The sequence below is a fragment of the Ammodytes marinus genome (genome assembly GCF_949987685.1).
Source record: "Ammodytes marinus genome assembly, chromosome: 21".
In the NCBI taxonomy this organism is placed as follows: Eukaryota; Metazoa; Chordata; class Actinopteri; order Uranoscopiformes; family Ammodytidae; genus Ammodytes; species Ammodytes marinus.
In genome coordinates, this window is record NC_137225.1 from 14,752,221 (window position 1) to 14,765,916 (window position 13,696).

General features: G+C 44.0%; 1 protein-coding gene across 1 annotated transcript in view; it reads right to left on the reverse strand.

The window, feature by feature from the left end:
• The window catches only part of prex2 (phosphatidylinositol-3,4,5-trisphosphate-dependent Rac exchange factor 2), a 101,017-nt gene extending 87,556 nt beyond the window's left edge, over window positions 1-13,461 (reverse strand). Inside the window, exon 1 of the mRNA XM_080050609.1 lies at window positions 13,082-13,461. Coding sequence (XP_079906735.1) covers window positions 13,082-13,219 — 138 coding nt within the window. The 5' untranslated portion in view covers window positions 13,220-13,461. The remainder of the gene's footprint in view (window positions 1-13,081) is intronic.
• Window positions 13,462-13,696: the final 235 nt, after the last annotated feature.

A 13,696-nucleotide genomic window follows, 5' to 3' on the forward strand; every position in this document is an offset into this window, starting at 1 on the left:
ACTGCATCCGGGCTAGTGGTCGGAAAAGAACCGGGCTTAAATAATCGAGTCTTTGTTGCAGGCCAACTCCACGCTGATTACCATTCTGTGTACTGCCTCGCCTCGCAACTCTGCCACTCACGAGCATTAGCATCTGATTAGCAAGTCTAATATGTACAAACACGGAGCAGACTTTCAACAGGCCCTCGCGAAAGGCCTGACAGGGCTTACAGTACAGGACCTCAGCTGGGCAGAAGTGGTGCCAATTTGCATTTGAAAAAAAAATAATTCCCATCATTGATGTGTGGCATCAAACATGGGATCATTATGTAGTCTATCACTTCAGTTTTAATGAAGTATCAACAGTCAGGAAGTAGTCATTATATTTGAAAAGTTTTAATTATGCTGTAAATCTACAGCTCTGGGGTCTCTGCAGCAGAGCATGAGGAGTCACATGGCAAATGCTTATCAGAAGTTAACATAAGCAAAAACACACAGAATGATGGAGTGCTAGGGAACTCTAAATTACATTGGATAGATGGATGGAGATCCAAAATGAAATTGTGTTATTATCGCCACAAATATAGGAAGCATTTTCGATTTTTGTCGCTCGGAAATCTATGGTGTTTAAATTTAAAACATCGTTCACGCGTAAATTTTCAAAAAAGTACACGCCACGTAAAAGCCGTATTGGGCCACACAAATGTTGGTATAATTCACTTGCTTGAGGACAGCATTCATGTTGTTCCTAGAATTGTGGACAGGCCGGGCTTGATTTGTGGAAACGAACATGTCTCTTCCGAAAGAGACGGCCAAGAAGGCCTTGTAAGAAGGCCTTGTTGTTGTCGTTAAAGAGACTCATCCTGGAACGGCTCCACAGACGGTGAATGGGAGGCTGAGTGACTGACTGGATTTACGGACAGAATAACGGCACCCAGGGTGACTGTGAATATAAGCCCCATTTCCAGGTTTTCTACAGTACTTGACAGCTCTGCAGCGTATGAATGTGCAGCTCATCTGCAAAAGCCTAGATGTATTGTTTTTGAATTTGGCATGGTGTGTGAGACATCCAAATCCAGTTTTGTAATTCAGTGTCAGTGGAGCACATCCAGGGTTTGCTTCTGCTCTCTGCTTCAAAGCTTTGGATGCAAGAGAGATTGATAGTTCTGTCTATGTTCATAACAATAACTGACAAGAAACAAGTCATATTAAAAGAAGTAATGTGTCCAGCAAAGGCACGAAAACGGACCCCCGCAGTTTTCATTTGAATTCTGTTGTCCATTTTTGGGAAACAACTTCAGGTCCACTGTGGCTGCTGACTTTCTTCTCCTACTCGGTAATGATCAATTGAATTCCAGAGGGACACATTTTGTTCCCTAGGACTGGATGTGCTCTCTAGCAGGAATCCACCATGTCCTGCTGCCACTACTGAATCACAAGCTGACTACTTGGTGGCTTTGTCAAGCTCAATAGGAGTTGTTGGTGATCCTGGTCATGCGTTCTGTCACCAGAGATGGACAGACATGTTGAACTGGGCAGGAAATACGGCACCACATAGTGCTACTTTTTACTGAAAGAATGTAACTTTGGGACGACATGTGTTGAAAATAAAGTCTTGCTTTTTTTTATCCTTCCTTGGCATGTTTCTTAAGCTACTTGGAAAAACTATGAGATAAAGTGATGAGCTCAGAAGACAGAAGGACAAAAGAGTTGCACGGCAGAAGTGATTTTTCTTAGTGTTCTTTCCATTGGCCATTCAAAATAAGTAGGAGTCATCTCCAAAATGGCATCCACAGACACACCAAGACACACACAAATAGACTCAGTTTTATTCGGCAAGGGAATTAAAAATTGGCGGTCCCTTTTTCTGCAGCAAACATTTTTCTTCCTTACCTGTTGGACATACAAAAACACACATTTTCTATCCTTAGTAATCATGCATCAACAGCTTTCAACGAGGAGAACCTCTCAGAAAGTAATTTCTACCCTGAGGCCCAGGTACAATCACCTGGATTGCCATTCTGATGGGCTGCACATTAAAAGCCCATTAAAGTTTTCATTATTCCAGAGCAGATGGGTGTGATGAATAGTTTGGACGAATCACCGCGTGTGGGCCTACCTGCCATTAATCAAAACAGGCTCACATGCTGTGTGCAACCATAGCGTGGTGGCGGAAATCGTGGCGGTAGCGCCTGACGCAGTAATTGTCTACCAAAAAGACATAACAACAGCATGACCATTTTTGTCAGACTAAACAATTCATTCGGGAGACTCAAATGAGGTTCAGCTATCAACAGAACTGCTTGGATCTTACATGAGTGACAGCTCGCTTAATAAAGTGCAGCTTGCCGATATATGTGCTCTTTGCTCAGGACTGGAGTAGGCTTGTTGAAATTACAGCCAGCATCCTCTGGATTTTGGTGTCATATGGGAAAGGAGAGGTAGAGGGGTAAACAGACTGGCTGGCTGGAGGGCTGTTTCCATGACGACAGATTATGCCACGTCCCCCACCCCCCACCCCTCCTTCAGCCATCTCTCCACCAGATTGGAAAAAGATACAATCAGCGGAAGGCTAGACTTTCCACCTGTATATGTTGATCTCTGAGTCAATGAAACAGTCAACAGAGAGGCGTTTGGCAACAACAGAGGCCATTTGCTTCCTCAAACATGTAAACTAACAGTGACATAACAAGAGGACAATGACATTCTTGCGCTTCAAAAATAAAATGTGTGTACTTGAAAACATGCTTGTGAACTTGTGTCATGTCGTTCATCACGTTCCACAGCCACACACTCCGGCAGAGTGGGCTGCGATGGGAATACAAATCCCACCCGGAGGAAGAGGAAAACAGCACTAAACAGATGCAAAAGAGCAGAAATTATACAGCAAATTGCTTTGATAAGAAAAAAAAATCTATCTAGTGGCTCCCATGCTACAAGAATGACTTTGAATAGAGTACAAAGCTAGCCTCAAACATCTGCTAATGCATTCAAGTCTGAACTTTTGGAGAGGTGGGTAGGAACATGAGGCCTGTTTGATGCATTACATGCAAGGGGAAAAAGGCCATTTTGGTTCCCTGTGGATCGATAGGTTCGACTAAAGAACACCATGCTCTCTCCATGTACTGAAGGCTCTGTAATACGAGGAGTGAAAAACAGATTAAATGCAATATCAGCGCAATTGTAAAGCTTCTTCCACTAGCAAAGTTGAAATGCCTTTGCTGTAATGTGACATCTATTGCTAACAACTGAAAAAGGTCAGATCGGAGTTTGTTGGCACTGGTCACCAGTATAAACTGTGGAAGAATGAACAGGCCTTCTTCACAGTCTATTGGACATACTGTCTCCTTTGTCCACTGATGATTCACTGATTTGCTTTGTTGTGAGGATTGGAGAGCTGGCAAACAAACACACATACTGTACACGTCCTGAGTGTACAAGAAATATTCCACTTTATATTTCATTTTATATGTTGTAATAAAAAAAGAATTTAAAAAAAGAAAAGATTCCAGTGTATCGGGATCTACTAGACACATGTACAGGTATTTCAAATCTGTAAAAGAATCCTCTCTCGTTAGCGAAAAGAAAAGAAAAAAAAAGGACAAAACAAAGTCCATTCAAAACCAAAGAGAGACAAACAACAGTTTCCACAAGAAAACCCTCACTGTAGTGAATCATCAGACTGTGAAGGCGTGCTCATTAACGCAACAGTCTTTGTCATGCATGTGGCCCCTGGGACGGGCCCAACTTAAAAGTAAAGCCGGTGACAGCAGCTAACAGAGCAGGTAACAGGTGTGTGCAATAGCAGCTCGACACCTTCAGGAAAGGCTCTCGAAATGAGAGAGCTGCAGCGATGGAAATAGACAAGGAAGAAAAGGATAAACACATGGAGAGGAAGTAGAAAGGGCGAGGGAGAGAAGAAGGAGAAGATAAAAAGAAGAAAAAAAAGAGAGCCTTGTCTGGCCATCTTAATGCGACAACCCTTTAGGGAGGATATGCTGCTGCCTTTACCGTACTTCCTGCACACATAGGAACTGCTTTTGTACACCGGAATCCAAACATTACAGGGTTAAATGTCCTGCACAAAGGCCGCCTACACACACACATATACACACACTATCACCTACACACACACACACACACACACACACACACACACACACACACACACACACACACACACACACACACACACACACACACACACACACACACACACACACACACACACACACACACACACACACACACACACACACACACACACACACACACACACACACACACACACCCCAAATTCCTGGCAAGCGAAAAAGTTGAACCACCCCCAAAAAGTCTTGACAAGAGACAAAACCGAGTCAGTCTCTAAAGCTGAGAGCACACAGGGGAACATCCGAAAAGAGAGAGAGAGAGAGAGAGAAAAGGCTCTTTGTAGTGATTCCTTCCCCATAAGTCTTTAACGGGTCCTGATGACACCTCCTCGACTCAAACTGGGGCTCCTTATCTCATTAGGCCTCTGGCTAGTTGTCCCCCAAACTGTCCTGTTTTTTACTCTGCACTCATTTGGAATGTATACAGGAAACAGACACTATAAATGCAGCGGGGAATGTTAATGTGTCTATCTTGGGAGTGGCAATTAAGGCCCATCTGCCCAGCTCAATCCAGGGTTCTCTTGTTCTAATTAACAACATGATGTGTAGGCTATTCATTTATTTTCTAGTAAATAAAAGCTCATTTGTCTTTGGGTGACCTGTGCGCATTCACTTTTTAAAATCAGGCAGTCTGTATGAGCATTAGAAGACTCTCAAATATCTATATATACATATATTATATATGGTCGGTCTACTGTAGATAAAGAAGCTTCTTTTCCAACAATGCTCATTTTGTGAAAACTGCAGGAACGTTAAGGCTTGCAAAAAGAAAAAAAATTGACTAATGTGTTTTGGGACATCTCCAAGAACTTACTTTTTATATGTGACGGGTAGAAAAAGATTCTTGTCTTTGATGTTATTCTTGTCCTTACAGTGACCCTGGGACCCAAGGGAATGCATAAACAGCTGGAATGAAGCAGTTTATCTAATGAATATGTCCGTGTCCACAGTATAAGTCTGAGTCTTGGTCGTGGGTTAACAAGCGTGTGAGTAAAGTGACTATGAAATGATGCCTGGGGGGTCATGTCCATTTGGTTTGTGGGGTCTGTTTAATTTCCCCCATCACAGCACTATTAATGGCAGGCAACTTAAGTATATTAGGAAGATCTTTCGACTTGTGAAAATTGGATATTAAAGCAGTGGGACCAGCCTCCAGTAGATGGAGAGTGAGTCTGTGGAGACCAAACCTACTACGCTTCCCCAATCTCTATGTGCAGCCATGCAAACCACCACCCATGCACCCACTGATAGCTGGCAAATTCCCATGCGAGCCACACACCAGAACCCTGTTATTGATCTCCGAGATGACTAAGCGGAATCATCAATCTCCCCAATCTGTGGCACTCTCCCAAGCACGACTGTCACACACCCCAGATTGTTCATTTGATTACCGCTCCAGGCTTCCAAATCCAGACATCCATCGCAGCATGACGATTAAAAAAAAAGGAAGCCTGCATAGTCAGCCTCTCTCTATCACACGTAGAAGCAGCCACTGTAGATGGAGAATTGTACAGCTACAACTTGCCGGTTTCTCCCAGACTCCCTGTCTCCCCAAGCACACTATTAAGGCCAAGTCCACTAATACAAATCCCCCTACCAGTGTTTTGGGCTCATCGTTCCTTCTTTTTGTCTGTGTGAATGGACAGAGGAGAAGGTGCCATGCCAAAATGGATGCAACAGAGCAGTGTAGACCTCAACTTGATTTAATCCACTATATCTTTCAAATAATATGGCCTGGCCTTTCTGACTATGCTAAAGCTAACTTTATGGTTACTACTACTTTATGGTTAATAAACTCACCTGTCCTACACTTTTTTTTAGCAAACCTACACAACACCACCACAAATGTCATAATTTCTCCTCAAAGTTAACCTGAAACGGGTGGCATATTTCCCTGCAGAACATTCTATTATGGTCAGATTTAGAAATGTTGGTTGGAATATTAAAAGTGGGAAGTGGTAGAGGCTTACTCACTGTCTACGCCTCAAACAAGGTCCAGTCATTGGTATTTAAGACTCAGGGTCAAATTGTTGCAGAATGAAAATAATACGGGAAGAGAAAATAAAGCAGACAGACAGACACACACACAGACATGAAAAGGATGTCTGCGGAAAATGCTAAGAGACAGAAAGACAGTTGTCTGCATCTCAGCGCTTCTGTAGAAATGACCAATTGAGTGGAATTTGCCATCAGGTCTGGCTGGGGAACTCTGGATGTTTATGGATTGTAGCATGAATGACATGGAAAGTTTGAGTTTAAAACACAAAGTGTGCGCATGCAAGATTGTCTAAAGGACACTTCACAAATGTTTGTAAATATTTGTGAATTGTAGAGAAACCTGCCATGTGGCATTTCTGGGACACTTAAAGATAAGGAGGAGGAGGTTCAGAGAGAGCTAAACAGACACTGCAGGCATACTGATCTGAGCAAGCTTGTGCATACTGTGTGTGTGAGTGTGAGTGTGTGTGTGTGTGTGTGCGTGCGTGCGTGCGTGTCTGCGTGTCTGCAGCAGAGCAACCAAGCTAAAACACAGGCCTCCTTGTGACGATGACCCCTTCACACTCCTAAACATCCTTTCTAGCGTCTACCGTAGTCCCGCCACTCTTCTACTTGTTGCACGTAGCCACCATGTGAGCAGGCAGCTGGCACGGGCCAAATCAAAGGCCACCTTCTCCTCTGGGAAGCAAGGATGGCACCACCTCTGCCTCCTGGATACAATGCAAGCAGCCCTATCCCCCCCTATGAAATTAAACCCATGTTGCCAAGTGGGCATCTGTGACGTGTGTGTGCGTGCGTGCGTGCGTGCATGTGTGCATGCGTGCGTGTGTGCGTGCGTGCGTGTGTGCGTGTGCGTGCGTTTGTGTGTATGTGTGTGGTGAAGCAGGAAACATGCAGCACAATGTAAAGCCAGGGAGGGCCAGGAAGGAAGGAAATCCTGCTTGGAGAAGAAAAAAATGGCCACCGAGACAAAAGCAAAAGAACTCTTTGCCGTACAAGAACCTGCTCGAGGGACTAAAAGGTTTTTACACTGACAGAAAGAAAGGTGTATAGGACTGTGACCAAAGTCATAGACAAGACTATACAACACGATAACAAAGGCAAGGTTTGTTTTCCCCTGATGCACAACTTGTGGTTTTAGTAGTTTGCAACTACGGCATCATCATTTTTTTAAATGTTAAACATTTTTAAATCATGCTTAATTTCTTTCCTTGCCGAGTTAGACGATTAGATTGATACCATATATGAGTAGCAGCATGGTGAGCTTAGCATACCATAAGCATAAAGACAGGAAAACATAGGAAGTCAACTATCAAAATCTACAGCATCTTTTATGCTACCACACAGCTCAAGAACCCAGGCAACAAGCTACTAATCAAATTAACTATCACAATCATGCTATTTATTGAAAATTACAATGTTCTATATAGGTAGCTCTACAACTTGGCATAATGAAGGCATGCTTGTTACTGAATATATCCAAATTGTAATCTCTTTATCTGCATCTAAGAAACTACAAAATCTATCGCTTTTTTTTCTAAAGCAGCTCTCATGGCAGAATTTCTCAATGGGAAGATGAAGGATTATCCCACTCAGTGTTTTTATTGATAAGGGACTTAAGGTTGATGCAAAATGCTCAGCGTGAGATGGGCTCAGCCGTCACTAAACTAATCCTCATTATCTTATATCTTCAGACTGCTGGCGAAATACATTGATGCATCTTTAAGGCGGGGACACTTAACAGGTTTAATACGCACACATATTCTACGCAAGGCATTAAAAGGCGTAAAAAAACATATAGTGTGACCAAACAGAGATGGAATGCATGCACGTACAAATCCGGTGGGCTGCCATGTGCAGTGTGGTGGTGGTGTGAAATTGAAATGCAAGTGAGACAAATCATTCTGAGTTCAGGGGCCTCACACTGGGGACAGATACAAGAGAGCAACTGTCTGTATTCTAAGTGAGCAGAGAATGGCCCAATCCAATTAAAAAGAGTCAAGGAGAAAAACCTATCACCTATGCAAGGAACAGACAGAGTTGTTTTTGTATAGGTGGAATAGAAGCTAAATTAAAGAGGTGACATCTGAATAAAGAACGTTTTTAAGGGATAAAGAAGAGAACAAATGCCTTTGCAAACACACTGCTCTTTGTGGAACCTCTCATCACCAACTTTTCGCCCATTGTGGAGACAAACTCACAAGCACTGAATCGCCACTGGCCGGCTCAAAGCACTCCCTCTCAGCCTTGAAAATCCCCCGGCAATCCCAACCCACCACTAGCATCATGTGAGCACACATGTCGAATGTGGACGGTCTAATTTTATCATGTTAAAAGGCTATTAATATTGTTAAGTAGAATATGTACTAGGGGCTGTATGGCAGGGTTTCAGTCTCATTACCATATCATAAACATCTTTTGATTTGTGCCCTCTTAACCCAGCATCTCCTCAAACAACATACACAGAGCTCTTGACATTTCTAGCTTCCGACCCAAAGAACAGTTGACAGTTTAGTTACCAACACAAATACAACATGACCCTGATACTAGACACACGCAAAAGCACAGTTTGGTTTTTGTGTGTTTTTCCGTCAAATCAGGACGCAGTGACCGTCAACATCTTCGTTTCCTTCAGGACTTAGGAGGGAGCTGGGAGTTTGCATGAAGTGAGTGGATTATAAAATAGGAAAGGGATAGGAGTGAGAGGTCGTGAACCTTTTGGGGTCATCAGCTGTCTTTAAAGGGCATATATGAACCCTCCTCTCATGCTTCCTTGACCTCATCCCCTCTTAAGGACTGTCCACTGGACACACGTATGTTACAACAAGGGGAGAAAGGCTTTTTGGCCCAGCATCCTGGGGCCAAACCTAACCGTCCAAGCCTAGATATAAACAAATCCAAACCCTGCAAGAGAAAAATGTAGAGGCTGTATATACAAATACACACACACACACACACACACACACACACACACACACACACACACACACACACACACACACACACACACACACACACACACACACACACACACGCACGCACGCACGCACGCACGCACGCACGCACGCACGCACGCACGCACACACACACACACACACACACACACACACACACACACACACACACACACACACACAGCTTACTTAAACACCTGGGGTTCTAAGATCCAGTGAGCTATCGACTGTTTTCTCCATTAGACTCAATTCCCCAACTTCCTGCAGCCATCTTCACTGAAAAGACACTACAGGCTTAAAGTGACCAGCACCGACATGTTCGTTGACCAATAACTTTCTCACATACAGCATGAAATATAACAAGGATAATCACATGCAGCTGTAAAATATGTGCAAATGAGATATTCGACTGCATTACAATGCCTCAAACCGCATGTATTTAATCAATCAATGTATTCATGGGATTTTAAAAAATGATGTAAACATTACACTGCAGTCCGTGGCGGCTTCAGTTCAACAGTGTTTTGTTGGGGAGAGGAGGGCAGCAGCTGAGGGACTGCTTATTACACTGCAAGGCTCTTTTGAATATCTTAAGTTGTAAGTTGTGGCTCAGATCTCCCTCCAGAATCAGAGCATGAAAGGTTTTCTCCACTGTCCATTCACTTCTTACATTCTCTCTCCTAAGTGCTTTGTATGCCAGCGACTGGCTTTCGATGTCTCTCCATCAACGGGCGAACAAAGGAAGACTTATTTGACCCTGTGACTTGAAGAAAATACTGCAGAATGACAAACACTTCATTAAAGCGGCTGTTTACATTATGTCTTGATTTGTTCCCCCCATTGAGACATCCTTTAAGAATGACTGTCATTTTATTGGCTCGGGCCGTCCAAGATAAACACCAGTGTCCACCGCCGCCCTCTATCTCCAGCTATAATTGTTCATTATATAAGATGGACACAAGATATTTCCGGCTGGCTTCCCTGGAGCTTTGAAGACTACTGTGTAAGTTCGGTACATTCAGCTACAATCAGAAGAAAGTCAAATTTGGACTCTCTCTAGTACTGACACCTTCAAGACGCAATCTGCACATTTTCCCACGAGAGGTTTTCGGAGAGGTTGTTCTCCTGTGTTGTCACGAGGTTTCGGTACGGTGGCTCTATAGGCCTCAGACTTATCCTGGGACACTTTGCTCTAATCATCCTTGTTCTCCCATGTTGTTTTCCACTACCTTAAGAGTAAAGTATGTGCGACGTGCATTGTGTTCGGGTCCCACGGATCAGCAGCCGCAATCTCTGCTCTGCTGTTCGACTTCGGCTACTGACCGGAGCCTCATTGTTCCCTAGCATTTCCTAACCCTCGGAGGAATTCCTCCTCCAGGAAATATGGTTAACAAGAGAAGGCACCAAGCCCAGCCACTTTCGGACACCACCCCCCCAACCTCCAACCCACCCTTCACCCTCCTGGCAACATCTATCGTGTGATCTGCTCTACCCTTTTCCCTTTTACCCCTCTGGCAATCTACCGTCTAGCCCTCTCCCTGCTGGTGCTCGGTGTCCCCTGGATTATCCCAACAGGGAGTCCCACAGAGGGGGGCGCGGGTTTGTCCATTCTGACCTCTAGACACACAGAAGCCTGTGTGGTTCGTAGCTGGTTCTAGCTTAGCAGCAGGGGAAGCGGGGGACGCAATAGAGTGTCTGTGTGTGATCGGATGAAAGTCTTTAATGTGACCCTTCTCTCCAGGAGGGCTGTCTTTGATCAATCCCAGAGTATCTGACATGATGCTCCCCAGGACCTCCAAGATGATAAGACACCAAGACAGTAGATAATAGTGGCTCTTTTGTCTTGTTTCTCAAACGTCTTTATAGAAATCATGTAGCCATCAGCTCATGCGGCTAAAACCAATAGCTATCGTTCACGGTCAGATCCACATCTGATGCACGCATTCTGACGTTTCCTGGGGCCAGAACAGAGTTGCCTTGTAAGGAAGGATCAGTCACTTCTGAAATGAATCCAAGTTCCAGCACCACAGGGGAGAGATGAAGGAGGGCTGGCTGCATTCTCTGAACCCCACCACCCTCCACCACTAGGACAGAGGACACATTCCCTGGTGCAATTGCCTCCTCCGTTCCTCCAGTGATGCCACTTCTAAGAAAAAGGCCAGACAGAGTTCCATCCCCTCCCTGGTCCCTCTGTCCTACATTGGAAACATCTGGGAAGTGGGAGGGAGGTCAGGCTGAACACATTCATACATGTGGTCTGGGATATGGCGCTTTGAACGACACACAACACAGTGCCCCTTCGACCCGACTTCCACCCCAGAGTTCCTTTTGTAACGAGGAGCTGAAACGGCTGAGAAAATACGATCAAAGCCACCCACACCCGCAGTCCAGATTACATTAAAGGTGCACTATGCAGTTTCAGGGGAGGGGGATTTGTTTACATTTGTAGAGTCTGCAGTTAGTTTACAAAACATAAATACTCTACATTTAATTCTTAGAATTGAATAATTCTATCATGTTAAAACATAACAAAATTATTTTGAGGCACTTGGAACCAAAAGCACGACTAGAATATGTTTGTAAACAAAACTGTGGGCACTGCTGTTATCAACAACAACAACAGTGAAACAGTTACTTTTGGGTTAGCTTTCTAACTTCAAACCGTTTTCCAGGGATCCAATTTTACTGTGAGGAAATTTTGTTTATTCAGTAATGAGAATACATCTTACAGATGTTTCACTTCTCTGACACACCCTAAGTTACATAGAGCACCTTTAACTGTTCTGTGTATGTTGACGGCAAGGTATTTCCCATCAAAACCTATAGCTATAGCTACCAACTTTACACTGTGACACATTTTCTCAGCTTTCTGGTTTAGAGTAGACAGAGGGACAGTTCCTAAGTGTCCCTTCCATCCCATCTTTGAGGTTAGGCGTTATTAATTTACATAATGGCATTAAGCTGATAGCACATCATTCTTATCCTGCCAAGTGCTTCTCTCCGTGTGCGGCCAGAGATGTGTTGCCAGCTGAGTGCCAGCCCCAGCGGTTTCTCATTGGAGTCCACCTGTGCCGTCCTTGGCAGAACTCCCTCCACTTCTGGATTTGATCAGAAGTTGGCAGAGGAAGGAAGCAGCAAATATTCGCTCTCCTGTACTCCCCCCCTCGCCCCCCCCCCCCCCCCCCCTCTCCACACTGCTGTGTGGGAAGTGGAGTAATCACATGGATGGAATAGTAGCCTGAGCGTGACAAGGACAGAGTGAGCTGAAACAACAGATGTCAACTGGAGAAGTTTTCCCTGATCATGGATTTCACCCTTTCTTCTCTCCCTCAAATTCACATGTGCTTCCTAACATGAAATGATTGCACTGCACATGTGGTTACAACGACCTGGATTTATCCAATACACTTCTAAACATGAAGAAATATACGGGATTATTATGATCTTTTGAAAGAAAAAGAATTAGAAAGGAATTAGGGGAAAACATTTGATGCCATTATGGATTATTTGGATTTTTAGTTTGACAATCAAATCCCCCAAATTACTTCCGATCAACTATTGCCAGGCAAACCACAATGATCCTCTAACAGTCTATGATGAACACTGAGAGGAGGATTAAACAGCCCTCTGGCTGTGCAAGAACTGAAGCTTTGCCATGCCTCTTTGTGCCTGCTTTCCCAATTTCACACTTGCAATCTGAAAAGTGAATATCTCCATCAATGCGATGGCTTAGGACAGTAATATACAGTTAACACTATGAAAAGTAGTTAATGCTTGACATCCTGCTCGCATTAGGCTATACAGAAGGGGGAAACAGCAGCACACAGGAGAGTTTGAACAGGTTATTTCACATAGCACATAAGCGGAGGGATTCTTGCTCTGGATCCTGATGCACCATGCATACTAAACAGGCTGGCTGTTGTTTGTTTGTTTGCTGTGGGGTTTCATTGCCATGAGTCAAATGTGAACTTTTGAGTTAACATACTTGTCGAAACTCACCGAGAGAAACTCCAGTGTCCCGACATAATCCCGTTCGGTCTTTAAAAGTTCATTCAGGACGCACACTCGTAACCGGAGCTGTTTCTCCAAATCCTTCCCGCTTTCAGCTCTGTGCTCACTTCTGCTCTCCTCAGTCATTGTGAGTAAATGAATGCAAACCCTATTATTTTCTCCAGCGGTGTACAGGTTCACATGACAGGACTGCCTGGGGTTTTCAGTCGCGAAAGTGTAGAGTTTGCAGCATGTTCAAAAAGTGGAAGGAGCAACTAACCGGTCTCTGGAAAATAAACAAAAACAAACCAGGAATGATCGATGGAAACGCGTGAGTTTAAAATATAAAACAAGGTTGGAAAGTTACATAACAATGCCAGACAGCTCCTCTCAGAGCGTGACTGGACAGTGGACGACAACTGGTCTCCAGTTTGGAAATTGGGTCCATGTGACTCCTCCAATTTTCATCTTAATCCAGCCTCCCAGCAGCCTGTAACCTGTAACGCAAAAGGACCAATGTCAAATCTGCCACAATTCAAGGCGTTACTTCCGGGTCCTGTTTTCAAAATAAAACTGTAGCGACTGGTTTGTAAAATATATATATAATATATACTATCTATGGTA